Below are 19,334 nucleotides of genomic sequence, written 5' to 3'. Positions count from 1 at the left end.
TTCCCCTCCCTTGTTCTCATTTTAAAGATTTTGTCTACAGTTTTAATCAGAAATGGGTCTGTATGTACGGTAAAGCAAACCAAAGCAAACAACTCTTGCTTAATCATGTGATCACTGAGCAGCGTGTAGTCACGTGGCTTAGAGTTGACCCTAACCCAAGGTTCAATGTTTCTAGTGAAGTAATCCCAGGGTCTTGTTCCTGCCATTCTACACAATCTATTTCATGTTTATTTACAACAGTCAGTCATAAATGTCATTAAAGAGCAAGTCACACCCAAATAAACTTTTTTTTGCTGATAAACTAAATAAACGAGTGTCTAATCGTGTTGCAGACACGTGTCATCAATAATTTGGCACTTCAGTGCATCTTAGTTAAAATTTAAATATTCTGCCTAAAACTGGCAGTGTTGGGCCATTGTCAGGTAAAAACTCTGCACTGTATTTTAATTTAAATCTGCCACCGCTATAGAGCTCCGGACCCCACGTGACTCTCAGTTAGTGGACGCCATTTTGGCATGCAAAAAAGGTAAACAAACACGTATGTAACCATGAACATGAACGGGATCATCTCCGACCCTTACCGTGCCCCTGGGATACTTTATAAAAACGCCAGAAGTCGTAGCGGACTTCTTACCGGCACAACACCGGACCTGGCCGGGGAAACCCCTTGGGATTCCCCCGGCCGGAGGAGCTGGGGAGAAGGTCTGGGACTCTCGACTCTACTACCCGCTCCGACGCCAGAAGCTGTCGGAGCGGACCGGCACAGCACCGGACCTGACCGGGGAACCCCTTGGGATTTACCCGGAGGAGCTGGCTCCGGCGGCTGGGGAGAGGGAAGTCACGCCACTGCCCCAGCAACCCGACTCCGGATACGCGGATGAAAATGGATGGATGGACGGACAAATAACAGATTTACATGTAAGTAGTCTCGGTGACACAGATAATAGCAATCCAAAGTGCTTTTTATGTGTGATCTGATCAACCATTGCTTAAAAATTAAATACGGCTTAGCCCGTTAATTGCTGTCATCATAAAACACGTAAACAGCAGCACGCAGAACTCACGAGGCAACGTTTTACGTGATGTTTACTTGCTGCTATGAGTAATAAGACAGAAAAAGCCACGCCAAAATAAGTTTAGGAAGCCCACTAAGAATCATAATAAAAGCATTTAAAATAAATACCATACACAGTTGAGGAAACGTTGGTTTAAGTACCTGATATGAAGTGGTCGCTGCAGAAGCGAAAACCTTTACTCTCGGGATCCCACAGCTTCATTTTCGCCCGGTCACTAGCGTGTTTTATTACATTGAGCCAACGTTTGCGGCGCTCCGGATCTTGGGGAATCCTGTAGATGTCTCATTCCTTATGTCGTCCGCGTCTGTTCTGCATCCTGGGGCACAACAGGAATCTACCATATTTCCCGTTTGATTGAGTTTTCTGACAATAGTAAATAGTCCAGCTGCCGGCTTCTGCATGCCAATATGGCGCCGTTTCGATTTGAACTGTTGCATGCCGGGAGAAGTGACGTCAACTCCCGGAGCTCTATTGGCTAAGAGGTATGCTATGATGTAAACTGGTACATTATGATGTCACAAAGCTGTCATGAGCCTGAGTGTGTGTGTATTTGTTAGCGGCTCCGCCCTCTCGGTCTGCCAGGCAACAGCATGTGTTGCATTTTTCAAACATGAAGTGGGAGTGGAGTTAGACTCTGATAGGGGTTGACTTGCTCTTTAAGCTTTGGATGCTCGTATCACATCATCCGTGTTGTCCACATGACTTGTGTTGTAGCTGAAACGTCAACAAGGAAGGACTTTTTGTATGCCAGTAGATGCATTTGCCTCATCTGCCCTGCAGATATTAAAACTGGGTCCACGCTGGGGGCATCAGCAGCGCAGAATGGCAGCAAATATATTGTAGTCCATATGGTCGCGCTGCGCTCTTTACTCCCAGCATCTTTTAAGAAGTGCAACTGTGTGTGGTTTTTTTTTTACCTTAATCCTGGTAGAGGAGAGGAACAACATTATATGACATCCAACAGCAATGTCACACTTGAGCTCCTTCATCTATCGCAGGTTTTCGTAATATCGTGCAGCCCTATTCTTCTTTGGTTTACCGGTGGATAGCATACTCACGGCAGAGACTCCTGCGGTGTGGATTGATGCATTGCACAGCATGCAAGTAAGCCGTCCCACACGGCACAATACAAATGCTCATCACGTGGTGCTACAATGATTATTTTTATCTTCTTAAAAACGATTTTGGTGTAAATGCACATTGTCAGGAATCAATGATATCTTTGTTTTCTGACACCAGCCCAGGGATGGCCTTTTCCGTACAGCTGATAAGGCTACTTCCTCCTTTAGCTCGAGCTGAGCATCACCTTTGACCTCTTGCAGCCAGGGTTACCAGAGGTGTCAGCAGGATGCTGACCAGACCCCACTGTTCTTGTCTGTCACAGTCTGTGGATTATAACCCTAACAAATCAGGAACTTTTGGATCATTTTAAGAAAAAAGACGATTCAAGCTGCAATTTAGCAGTGAACAGATACTTCAGTCAAACCTGAGATTTAAAAATGTAACTTACTTTGACTTATGAATGCTTCTCTTTCTGCCACAACTCTGTGGAGTTAGCATTTTGAAAGACACACTTCTCTGTTAGCAAATGAATATTTTTAGCCCAAGACCCAGAACCACTTTGCCTTTCTAAATGCCCCTTATGTCCTTTTCAAATGTGTTTAGATAAGAGTTAGGAGGGTTTGCCAGAGCAAGCAAGCATGGATATTTTTATCCTGAAACAGTGCACTTAGTGTAGCCAAACAAAGCCGTACCCCTTCAGAAACACATGTACGGTGTTAATGTCCTCATCTCTAAATCCCTGTCAGCCTCATGCTCACCGACCCAAACTAAAGACTTGTGTACGGCTCTTTTTCTGAAAAAGCAAGGCAAGGGAATGTGGTGATGTATGGGGAACAGGTGTTTGGGAGCATTTACACGTGGAGAACAAGAGGTCGGGGCTGGGATTGAAGGATCACATCTGGCATGCGGATTCCTCTGTAGAAAAATGAAGCACAAGTGTTTTTGTTGTGTGAAAGAGACAAACTCACTGAAAGACGGAGGATCAGGAGACGTCGGTGGGAGTGATGCACACCCTACGACAGGCCTGTCAAACACTGTGCTATTATGTGTTACAGGACAAACCCGTAGCCTCCTGGACCAGAATCAGAGCTACTTTTCCAGCAGAGGAAGTGACTTTGAAGCCCCCCTCTAATCCTTGAGAGTCTCTGATCCATCCACTCTGTAATGAATGAGTTGGCTGTTAAAGGAGGAAGGGCAGGTGGTCACTTGTATGTGTGTTTGTGTGCACACACACTTAGGAATCAAGGATGTTTGACAGAGTTTTCCATCAGCTTACTGAGAGCGTCTGTCATGGGGAGATTGTAGTGTTTACAGTTTCTCCACAGAAGACAAAACAAACGGGCAAATATGGACCACATTAGGTTGGACGGCATATTTCTGTTCATGGGAAACCTTTTTTTTTTAACATTTAGTGACAAAAAATGGCAAAACACACACAAAAAAATCCTCTTTCAGCTAAAAACGTGGGCTATCCACGAAAGGACCTTAAATGACACGAGAGTTATTTTCCTTTTAATTCTGAATAATGCTGTGTGAACATAGTGAACATTTTTGTAGTCTGAGAACTCAGAAGTTGTGTTATCTGACCTGATACTGATGGTACAACAAAAACATCCCGGGATCCCTAAAGCCTAGCTATCTAATCTAACAAAGCTCTCGCAAACCTGGAATCAAGCCATGCAAACTAGCGGAGAGATAAAGTTGGATAATCCAAGAACAACAGAGACAAGTGAGTTCACGCTTGTGGTGCAAGAAAGTTGTGTTTTACAGAGAGTTTATGGTTTTGATTCATGATATTCTGACTTTGTTTAACATCGACTCGATATTTACACTTTATGGCTGCTTAATTATCCCTTTCAGTATAAAAATAATGTTTTTTTAATACATTTAATCACTGAGTTGGGAAACACAGTCAACATACTTTTATTATGTTAGAATTGATAGACATATGCATTTTTAAGGTAGTCTATTTAGGATAAGAAGTATATCAAATACACATCTTTGTAATGTTCAAACATCTGTATACATTTTGTTTAAATAACAACAAAAACCATCCAGTTTAGTTTATTTATATAGCGCCAAATCACGAGTTGTCTCAAGTCACTTCACAAAGTAAAATATTTCAATTGAGTTGAGTTCATCATGCCAGTTAGTTAAAAGGGTAAGGGTTAGTCAGTCCTTACTTTAAGCAAGCATATAGCCACAGTGGAGAGGAAAACTCTCTTCTAACAGAACATGGCTCAGATTAGCCATTTGCAGTGACTCACTAAATACATGTACATCAACAACATGGGCAGACAAAGCTATAATAATAAGACATGCAGAAGAGTTGTTATGGAAACATGGATGTCTGAGAAGCAGGGGCGTGTCCAGGGGGTGGCCTGGGGTAGCACATGCCACCCTTGGAATCTAATTGGCCACCCCAGGTGCCACCACACTAATTTACCTTTAAATGGGCTTTTCATTGGCCACAAAAGGCTTGGGGGTAAAAAAAAAAAAAAAAAAAAAAAAAAAAAAAGCATAACCATTGGTGCCACCCATGCACAAGGCTGTGCCTCACCTGGACCACCCCATTTTAAAAGATCTTGACACGCCACTGCTAAGAAGTTATTGTTGCTTAGAATTGGAATTAGTGAAAGGACTGCTGTGCACCTCACCGCAGGGTTTGTGGAGGTATCTGAAAATGATGGAGGTGCATATGCTGCCAGTGTGTTTTACTGTTTTTCTGCCATCTTCATTAGCACTAACATTCCAAAGATCAACATAAGAGCTTAGCTCTTTGCAGGAGTGGAAGTTCACATTATTTGCAAAGGGCATGCATGCAGATGGTCCTGTTGTATAGACATGCAGTTGGAATTTTTGAACCTTCCCAGATAGCACGGTGGACAACAGTGTGAGCGATAGCCTGGCTGAGTCTGGAGGAGCTCTAATGGCTTCGGGGGGGTGGGTGGACTGGGAACTGCCACAGGCTTTGTGGTAAGTTTCAGCTGTGATTTGCAGCCGAGATTCCCACATGACATGTGCTGGGTCAGCCTCAGAAATGGAACCACGATGGCCACAGAAGAATAAATCCCTCCTGTCACTTGTCTTCCTCTCGCGTACTCCCCTCCGTCTTTAACATTCCTCTCCAGTTCTTCATTAGTTGGATTCAGTTTAAAGTGAAGCTGTGTTCCCTCGTCGTCGCCTCTAGCATTAAACAGAACTAAAGATGGACAGGGAGCTGGAGCTGCTGGGATCGTATGGTGATGGGGACAGGCCTCAAATGACGCAGGCTGGGGTTACGCGGTGAGGCGAGCAAAGGGGCGGGGCTGTGGGAAATACTGAGTGGTGTTTGAGTATTTACCACAGCTTAGAAAACATATTGCAAAATCAGAAACATTTTTTTTATGTTCTGTGTGTTTTTACAGCTGAATGAATGAAAGAGTCCTCAGCTGTTGCTCACTGCTGCTTTACATTAGATTAAATAGTCCTATGGGGACAGTTCAAAACTTTTAAATGGTCTTTGTGTCTATAGGTAAACTTGGAAGACTAGAATAACATCGTGGCTGCCCTCTCTGTTAGAACACCATTTCAAATGATGCATTGTTCTTTTTTTAACCCGTCATTTTGAGAATTTATTCAAATGGATTTTTATTCTTCAAAGAGCTGCAGTTTCTCTGACATGAGATAGATCTAAACGAGCTGTTCCCATCATGTGAAACACTGAATACAGTGACAGAGAGGCCATAATGGTAGCCATAAAGATGGATGATCAGTAGACAGTAAAGTAATTTAGCAGAGTTAACAGAGCCAGAAGACAAAAAACACAGTAAAGTGAGAGTTGAGCGTAAATATGTCCTTCTCTAAGCAAACTTCCCAAGAAATTGTGTTCCCTAAAACTTCAGAGAATAATTGAAAAAAGAATAGTGGTGAGGAAAAAAAAAGAAAAACGCAAGCCCTTTGGAGATGTCTCGCCCTAGTTTAGTTGCTCTCGGCGTCTTGTTAGAAAATGATTAACACTCCGTAGGAATCTAAGCCCTTGTGGTTTCTAAAAATACCTGAAGTGACAGAAAACGGCATGCTTTATTAGCGAGTTCATGTGTTGTTTTTGTGTGGGAATAGCATGCTCACGCTTTATTCCGGCAGCGGGTGAAACGAGCATTATGAGTTTGACGGTGCAGAGAAGGTCTGAGAGTGGAGGAGAGAATTACCCTTGATTTTTCCTACTTGGAGCTCAGAAATGTCCTCTTCCAGTAACTTCCCTGATCCTGCTTTGTTGGGAAATGAATATATTATGAGTCTTAGCAAAAATACAATGTGTTTTTGGTTACAGTTAAAATACCTGTCTGAATCCAGGCTTGATCTGTGCCACGCAGCTCAAAGAGGAGACAGGAACCCCCCCCAAAAAGCACTGGTGTTAGCACAGCCAGCCAACCAGGCGTCTTCTGTTCGGGGTAAATAGTGGACGGTGGACAGCTTCTGGTTCAACATCCTGATCTGAGATGAGACTTAGGTCGTCTGTGCATGCATCAGGCGCAAAGTTCTGTGTCCGAAGGCTCTCCAATGTTTTGAATTGGAGGGGGATCCGGCACGCGTGCACCAGTTATAGCGTAGGTCTATGGTAAAGTTTTTGCACCCCAAAAGAACAGGAAATACATCACACGACCGTTCGGTCATCAGAGTGAAAGAACATTTTAAACTACACTTAAATCCAGTTAAAAGTCTGTATGATGTATAGATTGTTTAGTTTAATTTTCAAGGTGTTTTAAAAATATTTTGTGATTCCTATCATCTTGTTCTTCCTCATCCTGTGAGACTGATGGGGCGGCGCCCCAGCGCCCCCTATGAATGGGTCTTTTATGCAACCAAATATTGTAGCAGCCTGACCAGCCAGCCCTCCTTATGGGAAGCATTGGTTCTCTGTGTAGAAACGGAGGATGAGTCTGGCAGTCCAGGCTAATCTTGTAGCAATCTATAGATGACTTCTGCTGTCCTTGCTTTGTCAGCTTGATTCACCTTCAAACCTGTGATTCTATCTCTGCTTTGGTGAGATCAGACCACTGACCAGAACCTCATGGAAATATCGTTTTAGAGAAGTTAGTGGAGGTTTATGACGATCCAGCTATTTTTCTTTGGGCTTTAAACATAAATGCCAAATCTACACAGATCAACTTTCCCATCCTCCGCCAGTCCCACTCATTTCCTCTGGTTTGGCAAAAAGTACTCCTCTGATTCTGAAGCCAAAATAAAAGTTATGCTTTAGTCAGCTCGTTGTGCACACACAGATTATAGATGACAAAACCCTGGTTCCTGAAAACACTGAGCTAATGAGGGTGTTAGCCAACAACCAGCACAGATATACTAACCAGCAGGAAACAGGACTTTGTGTTCTCATTTTCTTTTTCCAGTTTTATCAAATCAAGCTGGAAAACAGCAATTACAGCAGGGAAAGTACAAGAGCCCATCTTCCAGTTATGTAAAGATCTTATCTTGTCTTGTGAGAGCCAACTGGTAGCAGAGTGTCACGTAAAGTATAATGTAGCGCTCAGTTGTAAAGTTTTATTTTTAGCTGATCTTTAAAATTTTACTTTTGTCCTAATTACTAATACACCTGAGCTGTACTGCTGCGATTTGAGCAGGTTTGAATATCCAGATTTTTATCTTGAGGAAAACCAACATAATCTAGGTTTTTATAGTTCCCTTCTTTTTAGTTGTTTTATTATTCAACTTCACTGAAAAAAACATTTTTTAATGATTATTCTGATTATAATCAGTCACTTTTAGTTTTTCATGTAGGCTGAACATGAAAATAGTCTCCTACACCTATCTCCTGCATTAACGTCTGATAGAAAATAGATGGTGAAACTCTAGGTTTTGAAAAGCCTGATAGATCTACGTCACACTTTCACTTAACATTCATGGACTCACCCATCCTGGCTCGTGACGGGGAAAGCTGTTGTTGTTGGTTGGGTAAACCGCAGAGAATGTCTCTAGTACAAGCTAACCATTAGCATTAGCAACTCCACCACATGGCAGAACTCCTCCAGGCGTTTATTTATGGAGATAAATCATCTACATTGAAAGTCAGTAGTTGAGTTGCGATGTCATCCAATCTTATGCAACATGTCCAAATATCAGGAAAAAAGCCTCCAAAACCTGCCGTCTGAAGCTCAGCTGTGATGTGGGTCACTACTAGTTCCTGTGGTGCATTTGTTCACCCCTCGAGAACAACTTAAGGCATTCATTCCTACTAGAGTCCACTGCAAATGTATTAAACGAGTGAACCACACCTTTAAATCCAATAAAATAATACGAATGAAAGACAATTATCTGAGAAAAATCAGGAGCAGGTTGTTTTAGCTTCTAGGAAACAGCAGATCACGTTTTGTATAAGCTAACCGTTAGCATTAGCAACTCTACCGCACCACAGAACTCTTTCAGACTTTTATTTGTGGGGATAAAACATCAACTTTTCAGAGCAAATTCGTCAGTGTTGCTGTTAGCCAATCAGAGGTGAGCTGTCAAAATGTCAGGAGATACTCCAAATCCTGTTGTCTGATACTTTATTCAGCTGATTTCCACGTCCTTTAACAGGTGTGCCAGAGCTTGTTTCCCTCAGAGGACTTGCGGGCATTCATTCCTACTAGAAACCACTGCTGATGTACTGAAAGTATGAGTAAAGTTGACCTTGAACTGTTTGATGGTTAAATAAACCACATGTTTTACACTCTTATGCTAAAGCCATAGCTGTAGTTCTTTGAATTTCTCTGTTATCCAGTTGCAGTAGTTATAAATTCTTTAGACATCTGTGAGTGAAATATTCAGCGTTTGTTTTGACTGTTTTAGCCTCCAAAAGATACTCTGTTCATTTTCCTGATAGCTTTGCAGTCAAAACTCACATTCCCGAGTTTCTATCTGTCCTTTAACAATGTGCTAGGATTACAATTACATTAAGAACATATTTTCATATTGTTGCAGATGCTATGGAGATCTTTTTACGAGTTTGCTAACAGACTTTTCTTTTCTGTTTTTGTGTTTGTAGGCGTTTTGTCTCTCCCGGCCCATTTCAGTCCCTACACAGAGAACCAGCAGACGTCTGTGGACAGCAGGGAGGACGCTTACGCCCAGCTGGAGCTGAGGACACTAGAACAGTCCCTGCTGGCTACCTGTGTCGGCAGCATCTCAGAACTCAGTGAGTTTTCTTTTAAAGTCAAATTAAGTCTTCTTTTAAATGTGTTTTAATGAATATCATAAAACACATTTATCTTGCATTAATATCACAAAACATTTTTAGTTGAACATTTTTCAAAAATATAAACACTTTTAACCTCAGTGGCTTAGCGGTAGAGTGTCTGCCCTGGGACTGGGAGATCGGGGTTCAAATCCCCATCAGGTCAGACCAAAGACTTTAAAAATGGGTCCCAGTGCCTTCCTGCTTCACACTCAGCTTTAAGGGATTGGATCGGGGGTGTTCACCGCTCCCCACGGGACTGGGTCAAAGGCAGAGATGTAACCAGCGTGGGATGATGACTAATGGGTCTTTAACTTTCTTTCTTGTATTTGTACCCTTGTGAAGACCGGATATGGGATATTTACTAACCTTCTTAGGGCCGATGGTCCTTGTTGGGACCAAAACCCGGTCCTAATACGGAGTACTCCCTAGGAGTGAGGTTTACAGATGAGATGTGAATTGAGTTTTTGTTGCAGATAACTTTAGGAATACACTGGTTAGGGTTTGGGTTAGGTATAGTGGACTCACTAAAATGAATGGAAGTCTGTTACAACCCAGGTGTCTAGGGGGCTTGGGGTAACATGGAGGACGCATGACACAAAGGAAAATTAACAAAGGTTTTATTTACTTTTCTCCTTTTTTTTCTTACTCTAGAAAAGAAACCACCATGGAACAACCCATTTAGCCAAAACAGGCTCAAACACTAAAATGTAACATAGCAAATCTCAAAAAGGTAACAGATTACCCCTAAAGCTTATTTCTTTTTGCTAATCAATATCAAAGCCCTAACCCTCAAATTCCACTACCTCCGCTCCGCCCCCGCCTTCCGCAGCCGCTCGCTTCCGAACTCAATTTTTACTGGTACCCGCTCTACAACGGCTCCGCTCTGGTGCGGAGACCTGAGGTGGGCGAACAAGCATGCGCGGGATTTTCGAGATCTTGCGATACAGTCAGAGCAATAAACGCGGAAGTCATATCCAAACACCCGTTGTGTGGGAGAAGCATCGAAATGAACTTTTTAATCTGCCCATCATTTGTGTTGAGAGATCAGCAGTGTTTGGATCAACAAAGTGTGACTACTTTGATAGTAGAAACTGTATTTATGGCTTACTTTTGTGCATTTAAAGTTCAGCCACCATTGATAGTTGTTAAAAGTTGTTAAACCTGTGCATATGAAACAAAAAACGCTTTTTGTTTATCGATTTATTGTGAAATAACGGAAGCTGTGCTTGCTCCCTTTCCTGTTGGGCGGTTGTGATTCCTGTCCATTGACTGCGGAGGTGTTCCGGCGTCCGGCAAAAATAGGATCGATTCTATTTTTGCCGGAACAGAGGGCGGCGCACGGCCGCAGTAGTGGAATTGCTCTGATTGACTACAACGGGACCGATTTTGCTGCGGAGTTCGTGTCGGAGCGGAGGTAGTGGAATTTGGGGGTAAGTTGGGGACAACAGACCAGAGGAAAGGCAGCTCTGCACTATTGTCCCCATTGGTGAGGAGCTCCAGCAGGTCCTTTAAGCAATCAATGGCTGATGAAAACCTGGCTCAGCTGGTGCAGGGAGGAGCAAGGGATAGCAAACAGGCCTTAGTCTGCAGGCATGCTCCTCAGATGCAGTATCAATGAGAACACAAAAATGCACAGAAAATGAAAACACAACACAAAAAGGCTCCAGCATAACAAAGTCAATACAAAGTCCTAACATGGGTACAAATACAAGAATGACTGTGTGTGTGTGTGTGTGTGTGTGTGTGTGTGTGTGTGTGTGTGTGTGTGTGTGTGTGTGTGTGTGTGTGTGTGTGTGTGTGTGTGTGTGTGTGTGTGTGTGTGTGTGTGTGTGTGTGTGTGTGTGTGTGTGTGTGATTTGAGCTTACTTATACCACCTCCTTACTTCTTAGTGGGGCGACGGTGGCACATGAATTAAGTGCTCGACCCGTTATCGGAAAGTTGTAGGTTCGAGACCCGCTCAGTCTGTCACTGTCGTTGTGTCCTTGGGCAAGACACTTAACCCACATTGCCTGCTGTCAGTGCGCCCCAGGGCAGCTGTGGCTACATCGTAGCTCATCCCCACCAGTGTGTGAATGGGTGAATGACTGTGTTGTAAAGCGCCTTGAGGGGTTCATGACTCAAGAAGGCGATGTATCAAATACAGGCCATTTACCATTTAGTGAGCACAAAGTCAATTTCGTTGTGCAATGACAACAGAACAATCTCATATCTGAATTTAATGTTTTCCATTGCATTCTTCTTTGAGGCTCACTCTGTGCAACAATTGTGCAACTGATGCAATAAAGGTTATGCATCAGTTGCTCAATATTTTAAAGACGGCATTAGAAATTATAATTTGCACATGAGGCGCTTGAGTTAAGTAATAGCTGACTATGCTTGTACAAGATCCACTTTTGACTGGCACATCCAGCAAGGAAGATGAATGGGGGAAAATGATCTGATTTACTCTGTTTGCTAAAGTCAGGTTGAAAAGCGAGAAGAAGAGATGGATATTTAGCGTTAAAGCTCACGATTATGCTTTAGCTGTGTTTAGGGTTCAGGGGGTTGAGAGGTGAAGTTGTTTGGGTGGTGGGAAGGTGTAGATGGAGGTTAGTTCTGGTCAGAGTCTGGATAGGTTTCCTCCTCCAAATGAGCCAACACTCTGTCATTTGTTCCTCCAGCACAAGGCCACCTTCATGTGACGCCGCTGCTGGTGAGGCGTTAAGGACGTACAAACACACTCTTTCTCTCACATACGCTCAGTGGTCTCTTTGTGCCACATCACTCTGGTGAGGTGAAACAGGGTTAATCTTTGCAGTGCTGGCATCCAGACCCAACACACACACACACACACACACACGTACACACGTTTGGGACTGATCTGAGCCCAGGAGACCAGGCGGACACAGAAGCATCTATGGTGAATTGGATTTCTGTGCTGGATGTGGCCAAAAACACAAACATACCATAATAAATGGTGGGATTATTAGAATTTCAACTAAATGTCTCAAAACCATATTCTAATTTAATATATCAATATTTGCTTTTTTGACGTTATTAATTTTCTAAGAAAAGCCATGAAAATGAGATGACTTTGTAACTTTCAGACTGCCGTTTTTATTTTTTATTTAAATCCTTGAATGTTTATAAAAAAGTTTTCATAAAGGAATTTGTTGACTTCATTGTTTCCAGAGAAAGTCAAATATAATCTGTAATCTAAGAAGTTTTTCATAAGCTTCTGACCTCTAGAGCTCAGTTTAGCTCCAGGGTTCAATATAAACTGGAAAACCAGGGAGAAGGGTCCATCCTGGGTAGGAATTCCTAGGAGACCTCCTGGAGGGACATTTGGTGCTGGTTAACACAAAGGAAGCCCTTCAGCTCTAAGTGGGGTCTGCTCTGGTCGGGCTAGCCCAATCTCAAGTACCCAGAATTACCTTTCATTGTTTACACACACACACACACTTCTGAACTCTTCAGACTGAAACGCTGTGCTGTTTTGTAGTAATCTGGCTAAATATTAACCCTGGAGTAATTATACTTAATGAGCGTCATTTGATCCCAAGTTCAGCTCAAGCACCACTCTTCATGCTCCTCCTCTTCCTCTTTCCCAACACTGATGGACGTTTATATTGCAGCTGTGGCCTCCCACCAGGATCTACAAGCTTTACTCTCTCTCTTATTTATTTAATTTTTTTTGGTAATAGATTTACTTTTCCAACAGTACTCTAAACGAGCTTTTCCTACGCCTGCTGCTTCCCAGCGAGTTCAGATGACAGATTTCTTGTCAAAGTTTTTTTGCGCAAACAGCAGACGAGATGAGGCCTAAGCTTTCACGTGACTAAGCTGCCTTTACAGTGGGACAGCCACTGCAGTGACCAAATTGTGCTGCTCTTTATCCCGTTAACCCCTTCAGTGATAATTGTGATGATGGTGATTGTAGGGATACCACTGCAGACGTGGACTAAAGCATAAAAAGAAAAAAGAGAATCCTGTTGGTAGACTGAACACACATTTATTCAACACAATGTTTTTCTGCTGTTGCCAACATTGATTCAGTGTGGGAATGATGCATACACGTCCATCTAATGACCGTTTTATTCCCGTAATTGCCTTGTTCCAGGTGACTTGGTGTCCCGCGCCATGCACCACATGCAGCGCCTGAGCTCTGCTCGTCCAGGATTGAGTCCCGCCCGTCACGCCCGGCCCCAGCAGCCTGTGTCCTGGTCGCCTGACGCCCTCCACACCCTTTACTACTTCCTGCGCTGCCCACAAATGGAGTCCATGGAGAATCCCAACTTAGATCCTCCACGCATGGCTCTAAGCAAAGAGAGGTAGGACTCACGGGTGACTGGACTAAGCAGTTAACATACAGTTAACATAATAGTGTGTCATAAGCAGTGAAACAAGATTTAATCTCAGATCGCTTCCCCTTTTTGATGTTTTAATTGGCTACAAAAATTTATTCTGGCATCTTGATTTTAACTTTAATTGGGGTTGAGTTGATAAAAAAAAAAAGATTTCATACACAAAAACCTCGATCTATGAAAGTAACGCCTTTCTCTGAAGACACCGTGTTGTTCCCTTCCCCTCCTAATTGCATTGCTCTTTTGTCATTCAAGCGTTAATTTCTTCACGGTAATTACAAGCAAACAAAAGCTCCAGGTGTTGAGGCTGGTCCTGTGAAAGAGTTTAAAGCACCTTAAGGAGTGTATTAGGCAGACACCTGGAGGTTACCCTGTAATTTTGTTTGGAGACCCTTTATGCTTGACGCATTTACTTTCCGCTTGGTGATGCGGCTCGCGGATGGAACGCACTTCACAACTTGCAGCGTTTATGGTTCATGCGGCTTGTCTCTGCGGTGAGCTAATATTCTCCCAAACTGTAGGGGGCAGCATGGAGCTCTAGGCATGCATCCAACACTACACCATAGTAGAAGTAAAAATTACTGTTTACAACATGGCATTCCAGCATTTTTTAACAGCGTTCTCGTCTTTTCTGACAGTGCGAGCTATTTCTCTCCAAGAATTATTAACATGTTGATCACGGTGATCTTTGAGAGCTGAACCATATAAATGTCTGTATTTACGAACCTCTGCCATACTAGTTCTTGCCGGTCCGCCATGTTTTTCCGCGTCCAACCGTCCGCGTGGTTAGAACATTTCCTAGGTGCGCGGTGCGGAAAGTTTGGGCCGTGCGGAAGCGCGGTGGAGGGGCGTGGTTGTTAAAATGATGCAATTTTGCCGTGCGGAGCCGTGCGAACCTCGCGGACACGTCAAGCATAACCAAGCTTTAAGTGGTCTTGTTTGAGCAAAAATTTCTGAATCATGAGAAAGGTGAGAATGTCAGTCTGAATACAAATCAGTGATGAGCGTTTACTGACCATCTGATGGTTTCTTCCTATTTGGCAAATCTTTTTTGTGTGCGGCCCTCGGACCATTATAATTGAGGACCCCTGCTTTAAAGCATCCTGCTGCACAATTTCCTTAGAAAACCAGGCGGAAAAAGAATTGACCAGCTTTATATTTCTTCAGATATTGCTCAAGATAATTGCTCAGAGCAACATAAAGTAGTTAAGCTGGATTTAATAGATTATGTGCTCACAGCTCAGATTCTTACCTGTAATTGTGTGTTTTACCAGCCGGCCCATGTTTCTGTTCTGGGGCCAGAAAACACTTCAGTGTCTCGCTACAGTACATGAAGTTGCTTTTGCGTGTGAAGATTACCTGCTTCTTTTAAACTGATATATAGATGGCATGGAAGTCCCATCTAAGTGTGAGCAGTTGAAGTCGCAGTCATTTATAGTTTGTGTTTTGCCTTAGCCTGCCAAGCCGTCCTATATGTAGAGGTGTGTGTGGCTGTGGCCAGCACCAGCTGGTTCTGATGGATCTAATTGTGAACAGACACAGTAAAGGTGAGCTTCTCGTTGGCATCAAAGAGAACAGAACAGTAAAGACTCCCTCCTATGCTTTCCTATCATGGCTGTTTCTTCGAAGTCTTCAGATGTGCTCCGTAAGCATCAGCTTTGGTTTATGCACCCCACATGAAAACATTTACCTTCTTGACATACCTTTAAACCTCTAAGCTTTCCTTTGAAGACATCTGCCAGACACCAGTTTGTCTCCACGTTTAGCTATATCCTTCCTTGTGTCATTGGAAAGTGTCTATGAATTTTTCAGGGCCATCTCAGGTGGTAGGTAGAACCTGGAATAGATTACAGTGGGCCTCTCACACTCTTTGACCCACACTCTTTTGAAAGTGCTATGAAACATTTGGTAGAAACACAAAACCGCTAAATCTGTGTGGGCTATATTTTCTAATACAGAGCCTTTTGCTGAATCGTCTAGCTAAAAGCTCTTCGATCCTTTATAAAGCTGAAAGCAAGGATTTTGTAGACTTTATTGGAGCATTGGCACTTATGTCTGTGACATGTAGAAAGTAATAGGTCAAGGTCACATTTATTTCCAAAGCACACTTATTATTGCTTCCGCAACCCAAAGTGCTGTACAACACAGATGATAAAATCGCAAACAAGTATAACTAAAAACCATAAAACCATAAAAATCAGCAAGTTAGGATAAAAACAGCATTACATCAGACAATTATATAATCAATTAAAATGAGAAAGAAAGACAATGACAAAATAAAATCATCCTACATAAAAGCCAGGTTGAATAAATGCGTTTTAAGCAAGGACTTAAAGACATCCAGACTTGTGAGGTCCTGATCTGCAGAGGAAGACTGTTCCAGAGTGTAGGACCGGCCACAGAAAAAGCCCCATCTCCTCTCGTCTTTAATATATGCTGAATGGCTCAGTTAAGTTTATTTGTATCGCCCCAATTTTATGACAACAATTCATATCAGAACAGGTTCTGATTTAAAACTAATGGTATCAGCCAATCTAGTTGTAACATGGGATTTAGTAGGTTAAAACTTAGAAAAACTTCATCCTATCTAAGGAAATAACCGGCTTCATTCCAGTCTTTGCTTCAATGCAAACCCCAGTAAGCATACAATGGTTTACAGAGAGGAGTGACTCCCTTTTAACAGGAAGAAACCTTCATGGGTCTGTCTCACCTGGCTGGGGTTTGCTTATAGTACCGTTACTAAAGGAATGAACCAGGATAACCAATACTTTTGGATTGATCAGAAAGGAAGTTTTCGGAAAAAGTAGACCGGGTGTTTGACTCGGAGACTGAAACTTAGGCCATGCAGCCAGATTTGAGCTTAACCAAATATCATCTAAGAAACTTGGGTCCACACCTCCTTGTTTTGAGCAAAATGCCCAGTGTCTCGTGAAGAGAATTCATAGACATGCCAAGCCTGTAGGGCGCAGTTGTTTACAAATCGCCTGTGTCTTTGATAAAAAAAAACATTCCCTGTAGGGGTGAGCAATATAAACGATATAAGGTAGAAACGATATAAAATTGGGTAATGATAGAGTTTTTGGCTATATCGCAATACCGCGATATCGCACAACGTCACTAAGATGTGCACCCTGCTGACACTGGGGCAACAGAATTGGGGCCGTTATGCCTCGAGTGGCATATATTTGCCACATGAGGAATTTAAAAGCATGTTATTTTGACATACGTATATAAACAGAAGAAAAAATATATTGCAATATATATCGTTACCGCACCTGCTTCAGATTGTATCGCAATATATATTTGCGCCATATGGCCCAGCCCTAATTCCTTGGATGTGAAATAGGTGGTGAGCAATAATGGTCCTTTGCCTGTGGTCTTCAACATAGAGCAGTCAGTGAGAGTAAACACGTGTTTACTCTCACTGTAAAGGTTTTGATATTGTAAAACCTAAAACCTCAGTAATTCACATCTGCAAGCAACAGATAAATCACATATCTTCATTTTTGTTTGAGTTTTCAAAAGAAACTTTTGTCGTTGTGTACATCCACTTTTGTGCGAATGACAGGTCGAACTGTAACCACTAGGTATGTGTATTGGTGAAATTATGGTGATACGATACGTATCACGATACGGGGGAGACGATACAATATATCACGATATATTGCGACACGTTCAGTCAGACGGTATTAGAGATTTTTTACACATAATTTATTGTAGGAATATTCAATAAACAGTCCAAACTGGCACTTAACATGTTTAACATGAGGTATCTGAACCATAATAGAGGGATTTACAATTCAATGGCGCAAACAAAACTCACATTGCTGCTAACTAGCGGTCGGCGCTTAAACTGCACCAAAAGAAATAACACAAATGTTTGCATGTAAATCCTTCCAAAAATTAGATACACGCATGGATGTAATTTCTTTACAGTATGTTCTAATGGGAAACAGGCTTCAACACAAACGGTTGTTTTCTGCTTGGTCCTAGAGCTCAACCAGTGTCAATTTAATATAGCGTAATATTGTTTTTGGATGGTAAAAAGTGCAGGGGTCCAAACTTGACTTTGGAAAACGTGGGGGGGGGGAGACATGTCCCCCCTGTCCCCCCAAAAAATTACGTCCATGGATACACGGCTTTTGAATATCAATGTAATATTGCCATGTCGATATTTTCTTACATCCCTAGTAACCACATCTTCATTTTGTGGTATGGGTGTTGGGTGGTATGTGTACAGGGTCTTTAAAAAAATCCTTTTACTGTCCTTAAGTGGGGAAAAACAGGTTCTACTCCAGTTCTGCTTTTAAAGTTCAGGATGGGAGCCACAATCATTCAGTGGTCAAATTGTATCTTCCTTAACTCTGATTTCAAAAGATTGTGCTTACCTTCAAGCATAGATGCACCAAACGTATTTATACCATCTTGTTTTAGTAGCGTCTTATTGAAGTTTCTCACACTGTGGCTGCAGCGACACACTTACCAAACAGATGGAGTAAATCTGGGGGAAAGTCTTTGATTTCATGTTAGAGTTCAAGCACACTTGACTGTCCGTTTACTGCCTGTAGGGCAAGCAAAAAACCATGAATCAAAACTAATGTTCGTATGTACACATGTGGGAGAGTTTGTGCATGTGTCCACAAACTGCTGTTCTCAGCATGTCAGGTCAGTGGGCTAGCCATAGACGCTATCTAGTTTCATTGTTAGCTGGGGTCAAAGCTTTGATGTTGTACCTTCTCTCTGACGGAGCCAAGGTTTTGTTTCAGGCTGAGGGCCATAACCCAGACTCGGAGGTCAGATGGAGGGCGTAATGAAAGAGGGAACATGGGCGGAGGGACTTAAAACGGATGAGAAACTGCATCTGCTGCAAATGTACACCAGTTGAAAGGAGTCACAGTAATATTTTATTGGACTTTGTTTAGCATAGATTGTGATTTTACGTGTTTATGAGGGGGATTGACTTTATGCTGAAAGTTATGGCTGCCGGGAGAACTGGACCAGTTTGCAAACTCCATTATATGAGTATTTCTTTGTGAAGTCACCAGTATGACTCTGTTTGGGGTAATCGTTGGTGTGTTTGCAGTAAAACATGGGATACATGTCTTGTTTCATTAAACAAGGAAAGGACACAAAAGGTGAAAAAGGGAGTGAATACACACATTCAATGTGTTGAGTGGAGCTCATTAGGAGAGGAATAAACATTGATCCTCACGCCTACAGCAGCTAAACACACCCAACCCCCTTCCTCCTCTCAACATGCCCCACCTGTTTTCTAGATGCTTCCCAAACATTTAATTATAATCGCCCATCAGCCACTTTTCACCGTCCCCCCCCTCCTCCTGCTCATCAGCTCCTTGTCTGCTTGTTAAATGTCACGCCTGGCTGACAGCTAGACCCCTCCCTCCAACTCTGATCAGTAGCTGATAAAATCTCCAAAGCAACGTCTGATAGAACATCTAAGAGAAGACACTTGACAGCAGACTTTTTGCACATACCAAAAATACATGTCAAGAAAACAATTATCAAAGGTTAGACTATTTGTAGCAATAAGAAAGAGATTGGTTCCCATAGCTGCTTGGATGGAAAAACATTGCAGATCCATCAATTCTTATTACACCTTTCTGCTTTCCCACCCTACA

At 42.5% G+C, this 19,334-nt stretch overlaps 1 protein-coding gene across 2 annotated transcripts in view; it reads left to right on the top strand.

Annotated features, from left to right (window-relative positions):
• The window catches only part of abtb2b (ankyrin repeat and BTB (POZ) domain containing 2b), a 57,365-nt gene that overhangs the window by 26,357 nt on the left and 11,674 nt on the right, over nucleotides 1-19,334 (top strand). For both annotated transcript variants that reach the window (XM_054733229.2, XM_054733230.2), the window contains exons 3-4: nucleotides 9,160-9,309; nucleotides 13,452-13,662. In XM_054733229.2, coding sequence (XP_054589204.2) covers nucleotides 9,160-9,309; nucleotides 13,452-13,662 — 361 coding nt within the window. The remainder of the gene's footprint in view (nucleotides 1-9,159; nucleotides 9,310-13,451; nucleotides 13,663-19,334) is intronic.

The sequence above is a fragment of the Nothobranchius furzeri genome, chromosome 4 (genome assembly GCF_043380555.1).
Source record: "Nothobranchius furzeri strain GRZ-AD chromosome 4, NfurGRZ-RIMD1, whole genome shotgun sequence".
NCBI classification, from domain to species: domain Eukaryota; kingdom Metazoa; phylum Chordata; class Actinopteri; order Cyprinodontiformes; family Nothobranchiidae; genus Nothobranchius; species Nothobranchius furzeri.
This window is presented reverse-complemented; position numbering and strand designations above follow the sequence as displayed.